The sequence below is a fragment of the Anticarsia gemmatalis genome, chromosome 5 (genome assembly GCF_050436995.1).
Source record: "Anticarsia gemmatalis isolate Benzon Research Colony breed Stoneville strain chromosome 5, ilAntGemm2 primary, whole genome shotgun sequence".
In the NCBI taxonomy this organism is placed as follows: Eukaryota; Metazoa; Arthropoda; class Insecta; order Lepidoptera; family Erebidae; genus Anticarsia; species Anticarsia gemmatalis.
Genome location: NC_134749.1, coordinates 6,357,525 through 6,367,882, shown reverse-complemented (window position 1 = coordinate 6,367,882; position 10,358 = coordinate 6,357,525). Strand labels below are relative to the sequence as shown.

Sequence of the window (10,358 nt, the reverse complement as noted above, 5' to 3'; positions counted from 1 at the left end):
CAATCAGACCCTAAGCGTTCGAAAATTTTAGACTATGTTGTCAAAAAAATATATTGGTTACAATTTATTTATTGTTTTCACAAAACGAGTATCCTGGACATATCTGGGATACCCGTTTTGTAAAAATAATATAGTCATCTATTAAATATCGACTTACCATTTTATCGAAATGCGGCACGTTTGTTTTGAATGCGAATTGCATAATCATAAATTGTCTTTACTGATATAAGGCACCGTCGTTAATGTGTGCTTTCGTAGAGTATTCTTGATATAATTATGTTAAACAATTATAAGCAGTTTTCAGTTATGTGGTCAGAAGTGGTGGTATAAATTTTCACATGATTGCTCTGTGAACATGTATTGTGACCTTAACCCCCATTGGAATATTCCAGCTCATTTATTTTTATTGGAAAATAAATATGTTATCTTCATAGGGAAACATATAAAAATACCGTCATGTAAAGGAAAAAGAGATAGTTTGATTGATGTTTAATATTCGTTACTTTTATTCGCCTTAATTAAATCTAAAACGTTTTATTTTCATCAGTAGTGATGATATTATGTTGCCATAATTAGATATCCTTATTTAGTACATTCAATTGCTGTTCCTATTATCTTACTAAGCAATGGTAAGTCTGTAACTTACCATTTACCCTCTGCAAGAAATTTAAATGCTATCCTTTTTTCTAATATATTTTACATTTTAAATTAAATAAAACTAAATCAAACACGTTAAATTTACACAATATTAGATCGTACATAAATTTATATGGTTCGCTTGAACACATTCCACGAAGTAGCGGCGGCCAATTCCTTCACTTTAGCTCGATGAAGTTTGCCAGAGGGGGTAACGGGGAACGAGTCGACGAAGAAGAAACCAGTGCTCAGATTTCTTCCTAAAGTGATGTTGTCTGAAAACAATAAGTTTGGTGTTCAGTGTTGTTCATTTAGGTGAAAATACGTTATAAATGTACAACGTCCAGCCGTGAACGGAGATAGATGGTGCCACCTGTGACGGTGAATACGAAGTGAGCGCGACGTGGATACATCGAGCTTTGACCGAGCCTTCACACGTTGATTGACACACGACCACAATAATATATACCGATTATTTTATGAGACACTAAAAATAGAGTTCCTAAATTAAAAAATTGTTTTATAAAATGGGGAAGGAGCTAACACGTAGGTGTTAACTTAGTTATTCTGCGTATTTGCTATGTACTTTTTAAACACTGCCAACATTTCGGTTACGATTTTGACTATTAGTAAAATGTGGTTTTGCCAGTTTCAGCTATTCCAGGTACATACAATATTGCCAACTTTTCATCCCGTTGACATAAAACCATATTTATTTTCACGTAAATCGCAGTTGGGCACAAACATAGCGCAAACCACATTCACCGAGCTTTTGCTACGCTAATTTACTAAAAACAGATATTTTCATTTCGCAGAACGGAACACTCAGTGTTTTTGTAATATCTAAATTTCATTCAACGTATGAAGTGACCGTGTTGGTAACAAGCAAACATTTTATATTTCGCTCTCGATTTGGTCGCTCAAAACGAATTTCGGTCGTACGCCGCAGTCGTACGTTTATTTCACAAATGAATATTATTACAGGCGCAATATACGGACCAACTGTTACGGGAGTAATTATGACATGCTATATGAGTTTTCTTAAATCATCACATGAAACCACAACTCGTTATTACTTTTACTTATAGAAATATTTGTTTTAATGTGCTTTATTTAACTCCTTTTATTATTTTGTATAGATTAGACAAGTTTCACCCAACATTAAAATAAAGTAAAAGTGAAATGCTTTTACTTGCTTTTGCTTTGTTTTATTTAATACTAGCTGTCCCGCGCAACTTCGCTTGCGTCACATAAGAGAGAATGCGTCAATTTTTTCCCCGTTTTTGTAACATTTTTTACTGGTACTCTGCTCCTATTGGTCGTAGCGTGATGATATCTATAACCTTCCTCGATAAATGGGTCAAATCGGACAAGTAGTTGCTGAGATTAGCGCGTTCAAACAAACAAACAAACTTTTCAGCTTTATAATATTAGTATAGATTGTTCTATAGGGAGAGTAATGATACGGCATTATCAGTTTTCCTTTATATGTATGTATAGTATACGTACACTAGTTGCCCGCCGATTTTATTAAAGAAGTATGGATTATTATATGATAATAGTCTTGATTGTCAATAAGCCCGTGATTCAGAGATATAACTTTTATTAATATATTTATACTTTTCTATAAAATAACGGTAGTTCATCTGATTAACTATCTAATACTTATAAACAATCGGATTTATTATTAAAATGTCCATAGTTGATCATCGTATTGTAATTTTTACTAGTTCCTATGGACGTTTTCATACCTCTTTCATCGGTAAAAATATTTGTCTAGTAAATGAATAAAATCTAGTAAATAATTAGATAAATGCTACAAGTTAATATAGATTTCGGAAAAAAACATTTAATCGAATACAGAAAATTACTTTCAAGGTAGTAAAACAATTTTTGATTACTGGTGTTATTAAACAAAATTCCTGAAAGCCATAAAAACGCAAGGGAATGCACAAACTAAGCAGAATTTCACCGCAGTTATAGTGAGGCAGTTAAGCTAACGTAATGGACGACAAAGGACGCGAATATTTTTATTTTCTCCAACACCTCTACTCGTAGGGTGTAGTTATAGCCCTGAATAATGACGCTCCGTGTGTCCTAAACAACTATTATTGTTGGGCAATTCATATCGTGGAAACCATTATTCCTTACAGGCACTTAAGCAATATGTCGTTTGCCGGATAACAAATGTTCAAAATCTGAGATCAATGAAATATTCAAATCTAAATTAATAATAATAATAACAGCTAAATATCTCGAAAATATAAGTATTGCATCTGCGAAACACAACTTACGATCTCAACACATAAATTTCACTTATTCCACATAATACATCTCGTTATAAATAAAACATGGCCGCCAGTTGCGTGCATCACGCACAACACCTCTTACGTGTTATGCTTATTAGCTAACAATCTTACAACACTTACTATTAATTAGATCAAAAAGATCTTGAGGGTCAATCTTGTCACCGTTGCTTGTCTGGATGGCAGCCACAGGAAGCTCCGTACATTCTAAATCAGGCATGTTCACCACACAAGCTTCGGTCACGCTTGGGTGACGTTTCAGTACCTCCTCCATTTGTAAGGGAGACATCTACAAGAAAATATACTTCGAGCTTATCGTTCTTGAATACAAAATAACCATTACAACTAATATCAAAATATCAATGCTAAGAATATTTACTAGTCGGTAGTATTATCGAAATTTTATTTATTCGATTCTCAACTAAGTCTTATTTGGGTTTATAGCAACTGATCTAAATTTGCAATACCACAAAAGCACCAAAGAAATTAATTGTAGCGATCAATGTGATTGCAATTCTTTTAAAATAATATCGTTCAAACCTACTCTACTTTTCACGTTCGAAATATAAGTTCCTAGATATAATTAGAAGCTTGATGAATTTATCTGCTAGGGTTTTTTCAAAGAATTTGCCAAATGCAAATGTAATCATAGAACTCTTTCCAAGTAGTCAGGTTTTATTTATTCCTCTAAATTTCAAATACTAGCTCGTGGTAAATTTAATTCCAAGGAATGTAACAAAAAAGCGAGGTAAATTAAGTAGATAGAAGTCTTGTAACAAACGGTAAGTTGTCGAACTGCAGACAGCGACGACTTAGAAGATTTGATTTTTCTTGCGAAATAAGATTTTGTTTTCTTTTGTCATATCAAGTCGAGGCACTGCTCAGTGCTCAGTGCTCCAGTAGAATGAATCAGAGCGTGAGGGAAATAAGTCTAGCTGTGTTTACGCTCACTGATTCCGCGCCTTATATTTTACACGAATTGGTATAGAATAATAGTTGACGTACCAATTAAAACGATATTGTGACACGGCACTTGATCGGTTAAAAAACTTTTAACGGAAACGTTTCATCGTGTAGTACCGAAACAATTAAAGAGGAATGTAAAAACGCTGGTTTGTATATGAAAACAATATAGTACGCAATAGATTTAGTTACCAGAAACCCGTAGTGCTTAATTAAAAGTCTCTTTCGCTCCACGAAGAAGTAGTAATCTTCGTTGTCCTTGTAAAACATATCTCCTGTTCTGAACCATCCATCGTCTGTTAATATCATGTTGGTCTCCTCTGAATTGTTTTTATAACCCTAAAATAGAAGAAAAAGACTTCAAATATCTCCGATAAGTAAAATTTATGTTTTTTTCTTATACCTGTTTCTTAAGTTATATCTGAGAGTTATGTAAGAAGTAACATCATGTCTAGAACCCATGAGTAACGTCAGCTTTTAAGGAGTGATTTTGTGATTTTAAATACTTTCTAAGTGCCCATAGATTATTTTAGGTTTCATCAGATCTTTATGAACATCCATTCATTTTAATATCTATTAAGAGAATTGAACTTTGTACCTTGAAGAAATCGTTCCCTTTAATCCACAATTCTCCAGTCTGATTAGGTTTATCCACAATCTTACCGTCATGGTCCACCAACTGCAATAAGATTTATGTAATCAATATTGTTCCAAAAAAAAACATGATTTATAAAATGTCAAAAACATATTGTCACGTACTTTGTATTCGTATCTGCCAAAGAATGGTTTACCAGACGCACCGTACGGAGTGTTATGATCGAATTCAAAAACAGGAACCAAAAGCTCTGTCATTCCATAAACTAATCTTATCTGTGCGTCACATTTTTCCTAAAAACAAACAAAAATATATTATTAGCAGTTTCTAGGCATTGTTTTTTTACTAGGATCTTCAAAAACCACATTGTTGTACGTACTTTAACTATGTATAGGGCTGGATAAACTGGTATACTTACATATTCAAAGTAGCAATAAAATAAAACATTCAAAGTTTGAATTCTTAAGTAAATCAAGTGGAAATTTTGCAAGGCAATATTTTTACATGAACAAATAGCGATAGTTGCACTAAATGTAGCCGCTCTGCCCAGTTTAAGCATTTGTATTCTCAACTATAAACGTATTTCGACTTCATTGTGATTCGTTCGCTAGATATCTTTCCTCTGAAGATTTAGGAACAGTTCAAACGAAACCTAGTCCAAAATGAAAAGGTATTGTTACTTTTTATAATGAAGCTCGTAGGTAATATGTGACTTATTATACTTACTTTAAATCTGTCCAGTAATGGTTTTTCTATAGCACTGCCGCCAATAACAATGTATTTGAAACACGATAAGTCACAAACATTTTCTGCCGCTACAAGAAATCGACCTAATAAATATGGAGTCCAGGCCGTCGCGGAAGGCTGAAATATTGTCAAACTGTTTTAGTATAAGTGGGTTAAGTTAGAAATCATGCTTATCATTATGTGAATCGGAGATTGTTTATTTTGTAATGTTATCGGTTAAAGTCCTTATTTGTATAATTGATTACCTTGTATTTGTTGATAAGGTTAATGAGTCCCTGCGGTGACAACGGTGTCGAAGACTGAAGCCTAGTGTAGGCTTTGATAGGACCAGCTAAAAAATATAGTAACGCTGACATCCACTGCAGAGTCGCCATGACCAATACCAAATCTATTTTTTCGGGGACTGGTTCCCTAAAAAGAAAATTTTATTTTTGTTGTGATTCAATCCATTGTGCTAATCACTTTACGACAATTATATCCATTTTATATGAATATTTATGACACATTTTGTTAATCAACTCATCTGTTTATTGTACGAGTAATTTCGTATAATTGTATACGTGAGAACGTAGGATTAAATACAATATTTTGATCATTTGTTTTTCGTAAGTAAAAGAAAGAACATTCATTTTCGAGTTAGGCTTGCAATTTGTAAGTTAATCGAATTTTACTGGCTAATGCATAATGGAACAATAACAAATTAATGTTGTATATAATGAGCACCTACTATCTGGAACTACTATTGATTTTCCGATACAAGCGTTAAGCACTAACTAAACGTACCGCGAGTTTTCAAACATGTTTGCTTTAGTTGCAAAGTTTCAAACAAGCTGCAACATGTAATGGATTGATTGACGATATTGATACTAACCACTAAAGTATATTCACGAACATGTAAACTGAATTGTTCGAGTGTTTTGATACGATACACTCGTATCGATACATTCTGTCAGCCTTTGAGGTAGAAGCGGTGAAACAAAGTGCATATTGCGACCAACGGAATATATTTATCCTTCTCAGGTATAAATACACGGCGCAGTGGTTAACGTGGTCACTTCGCCGCAATAAATATAGCGCCGCGTATAATGGGTTCGAATCCTACTCAGGATATATTTGTGTGATAAGCACAACTCCCTTTTTGGAGGCTGGGTGTGAAGTTATTTATATTAACTATGCATGTACGCATTTAGAAGTATTTATTAAGTATGCTTGTCAGCTCTTTGGATACCATATTATAAGATTATGCTTAGTTTAAACCAGATGACCGTGTGTACGTTAAGAGAAAAGTATTTTGTACAACTTTTATTTGGTCTGCCCATAACACATAGCTATTTCACAAATACATTATTCATAATTTATATTATTCAATATCTATAATCCAACACTTCTAGACTAATCGGCTACTCGGGCCGGTAAGCCCCGGTTTTTGATTTAAATTTATTTTACCACTTTGCTGTTCGGATCATTTGAACTGTACCTACCTATAATGAAAGTATGAGAATACTTACCACCAACAAATGATTGCGTTGAGCAATCTATCAAACGGTATAATTGCCACCTTTGGCAGTCCAGTCGTCCCGCTAGTTAATATTAGCCACGCCGTAGTTTTAGACTGGTCGAACACAGCCGGCCTAAAACGTCACACATATTTCAAATAGGCGTTTACGTAGATAGTGTCTCTCACAAACGTGCCCACGTTCAACCTGGTGTATAATTCATGCATTCTCAATTAAGCGCACGAAATATGCCATCTCTGTGAAACTGATTTTTGAAAATAAAAATTTCTTTTATTTTAATCTGAGTATAAGAATATTTTGGACAGTCAACGTTTTTAGCTATCACTGATTGCGATTAGCGAGCATTTTAAAACAATTGCGATTGAAAATTCTGATAAAAGTGTGTGACCAAAAATAAGCTTTGTGTAGACAACTCAATCAATACTTTACCTGTAATCAACCTCACTGCCGCCATATCTTTTGATAAAAGCCTCTAGATCGGTGTTTTCATCGTCAAACATAACTACTTCACATTTTTCACCGTTTACTTCGAACGCTTCTCTAACTTTTTCTTCGGTGGATTTCTGACAAAATATCATCTTTGAACCAACGTATGGCCATAACTTTTTCAGTTCACCTGTAATAGATATCGGTCAATATGTTTGGTTTCTTTGGGAGAGTTTTTTAGTAATCAAATAAATAATGTTTAAACAAAATATTGAGGTTTGGTTTTACTTATCTTGAAAACAACTTTCTTATGTATACATATGTAAGGATTTCTTTTACAGGTTTTTGTATAGGTACATAACACGTCTTACCTGCGTTAGAAGGATCGACCGCACACATGGCATACCCTCCAACAAGACAAGCGAAGTATGGAATGCTCAAATCCAGGTGATTTCTGCCTATTACGATTACAGAGTCTCCTGGCTTCAAGCCATAGTTGGCCATAGCGCTCGCAAGTCGTGCTGTTCTTGTCGCCACTGACAGATTGGTTTCTTTTTCGTCGGTCGCACCATCAATCTTTAGAATATAGAAACAATTATTCATATTAATTTCACAAATAATTAGCCTAGTTGTAGTTCGATAAAAACAACCAGCTCTATAAGGATGCATGTAACGTTTGTTACTTTTTCTCTCAAAACCTACTGACAACCGGTTAGCTATGATAAAATATTGTGCAAAAATCTGATCAGCACCTCTAGCGAGCTTAAAAAAACTCTTTTGCACTACATTTTAAGTGTCAAACTTTCCATACTCGATAGTTTCGTCTGTAGACAATCATCTAAGTACTGAAATTTGTACAAACAGTTTATAACCTGGATCAACATAAAGGAGGCTTTTTAACGGGAGGACCACACAAACGAAGTCGCGGGCAGAACTGATGATACATATTCTTATAAAAGTACTTCGTATAATATGTTCTACTGTCCGTATCGTCTGCAGATGATCTTAGTTTCCTTGCGACGCGATATTAAGTACTATCATGTCAGCTGTCACATACAATACAAGTAGTATTCTATTATTAAGTGCCTGTTACTTCTTTACATCATCACAGAAAATATATTGTAGCATAAATTTAATACTAAGAAGACATGAAGGTTTACATTTGACTGTATATATGTATATTATGATTTTCTGTGTCCATTTACTGCTGATAACTGCTATTCTGCAACTCTTCTCGCAAAGAAACATTTTCTTCTATTATAAATCGGTTATTTAAAAGATAAAAAGGTTAAGTTATAAAAATAATGTGATAAATTAAATCAATATTATATTGAACTCTTCGGAGCGATTCTCGATGTTCGGAATTTACCAGTAACCTGAAAACAATTTCTTAAAATGTCCGCGTCTCAGACGTTCGGAACAGGCGTCTTCCAGCTGTGAGAATATCTATTTCTTTTCGCATTGGTTACAAAACGAAGATTCTATGTCTGTATTTAACTATTGCAGCATAAGTTGCTAGCTATAAATATACTTATGTTAGAGTAAGTAATCGAATGTTTCACGTAATCTGCTGTAAATTTTGAACCACAAATTGCCGTAGTAATTAAAACATAAATTAATGACCAAAAAAAGTAGTTTTCATGACCATAGACCAGAAAACTGGTTGATAATGGCTTATTTACATGAACATCAAGGAGTACTAGATCAAATGAACATATATTTTTCCACTTTATGGTGGTCAGGCCGTTAAAATATGTACGTGAACGTGTATTTCATTTGAGTCAATGATTAAACCAGAATGATAACAGTAACTAACACTTACATATGGTTGTGCAATAAGAAAGGGTAATACCATTACTTTGTATTAGAAAAAAAAATATTCTGAGAAGTTACAGATTGCGATTACGTATATTGATGTCTGAAAATATTTGCTGATGCGTTACGAATATCACCTATCGCTTTTAGTTTACACCAAAAAAAGATTTTGTGACAAGTTAAGTGACATTTAATCAGAATTCATTTGATTATCATTTTTAAAAAGCTAATGACGTAGGTTTATGTAACTATTTATATCGTTTCATAAAAAAAGATGATGGTTTGTAAGATACAACAATTTGTAAGGTTTCTTATTTCCGCATAGTGGCCCATTGAAAAAACATTTTCTACAAACAAGTTGCCTGGTTTATTCATTAGAATCGCGTAGGTTTATCTCAGTAAGTTAAAATATTACAATTGAATAATTTATGCAGGTTACAAGGCAGTTTATTTTTCAACAAAAAAATTTGAAAGCTTTTTGACTCCTTTCTTACCTGACTGATCATATTCGGTTCCTGTAACATGGCTTGTAGCACCAAATGTCCAACGTGACAGTCTCTCTCCTTGATTCTCCACCTCGAAGCTGCATTCTCTCGCAACGTTCTCACTCGCTCCTCAATACTATATTTCTCAACCACTTTGTTCGTAAAACATCTGTACAAAAATTGTATACACATATTTGGCAACTATTTACACGTCTATGGTTATAAGGTAAGCACTGCTACTGTATTAAAAAGTTGCATAAAAGTATGCAATGGAAAATTATCATTAGGCTTTTATATCTACTACAAAATATTTTATCTTGTCATGATTGTTTTAGTGATTATACACAACACTGGAATAATCCGCGCATCTATCGTCTAAAATCTGTCAATTTGTCTTGTATAATTGTAATAATATTATTTGATAACAATTATCATAAACCAGGTTTTTGCACACGTGCAACAAGTAAAAATAGAATGCTAATTGATAGTAAATACTGCATTACTAGTCCTAGTACTATACCAAAAAATCTATTCAAAACAATGTTCGGTTTTGCTAGTCATCACAGAGCTCACGCCAGGCAACAAACATAGTCCGGATCGCATTCATCGGATACGATAAAGAAGACTATATTATATACAATACCCAAATAAGTTTAATCGACATACCTAATCTTCAGCTAAATAACGTAAAGTGAAAATTTCTCTATAGTCACGCTTTCTTCAAAGACAACTAAATAATGTTTACATATCCCACGCAATTAAGACAGTAGCAAAAAGAAAATCTTCATAAGCATTTTATATCACGAAGCAAAGATATAAGTCAAGGGCATGACATTTCCGCAGCATGTCCATTAGTATTTCAGGTTTT

At 33.6% G+C, this 10,358-nt stretch overlaps 1 protein-coding gene across 1 annotated transcript; it reads right to left on the bottom strand.

Moving 5' to 3' along the window:
- Positions 1-666: 666 nt before the first annotated feature.
- LOC142973344 (luciferin 4-monooxygenase-like) lies at positions 667-9,685 on the bottom strand. The gene is made up of 11 exons (XM_076114996.1): positions 9,500-9,685; positions 7,562-7,766; positions 7,194-7,380; positions 6,756-6,878; positions 5,493-5,658; positions 5,227-5,364; positions 4,665-4,793; positions 4,504-4,584; positions 4,098-4,244; positions 3,066-3,231; positions 667-911 (listed from the first exon to the last, which is right to left on the bottom strand). The coding sequence occupies exons 1-11, from the start codon at positions 9,680-9,682 to the stop codon at positions 766-768; spliced, it is 1,671 nt and encodes a 556-aa protein (XP_075971111.1). The 5' UTR covers positions 9,683-9,685; the 3' UTR covers positions 667-765.
- Between the last annotated feature and the right edge of the window lie 673 nt (positions 9,686-10,358).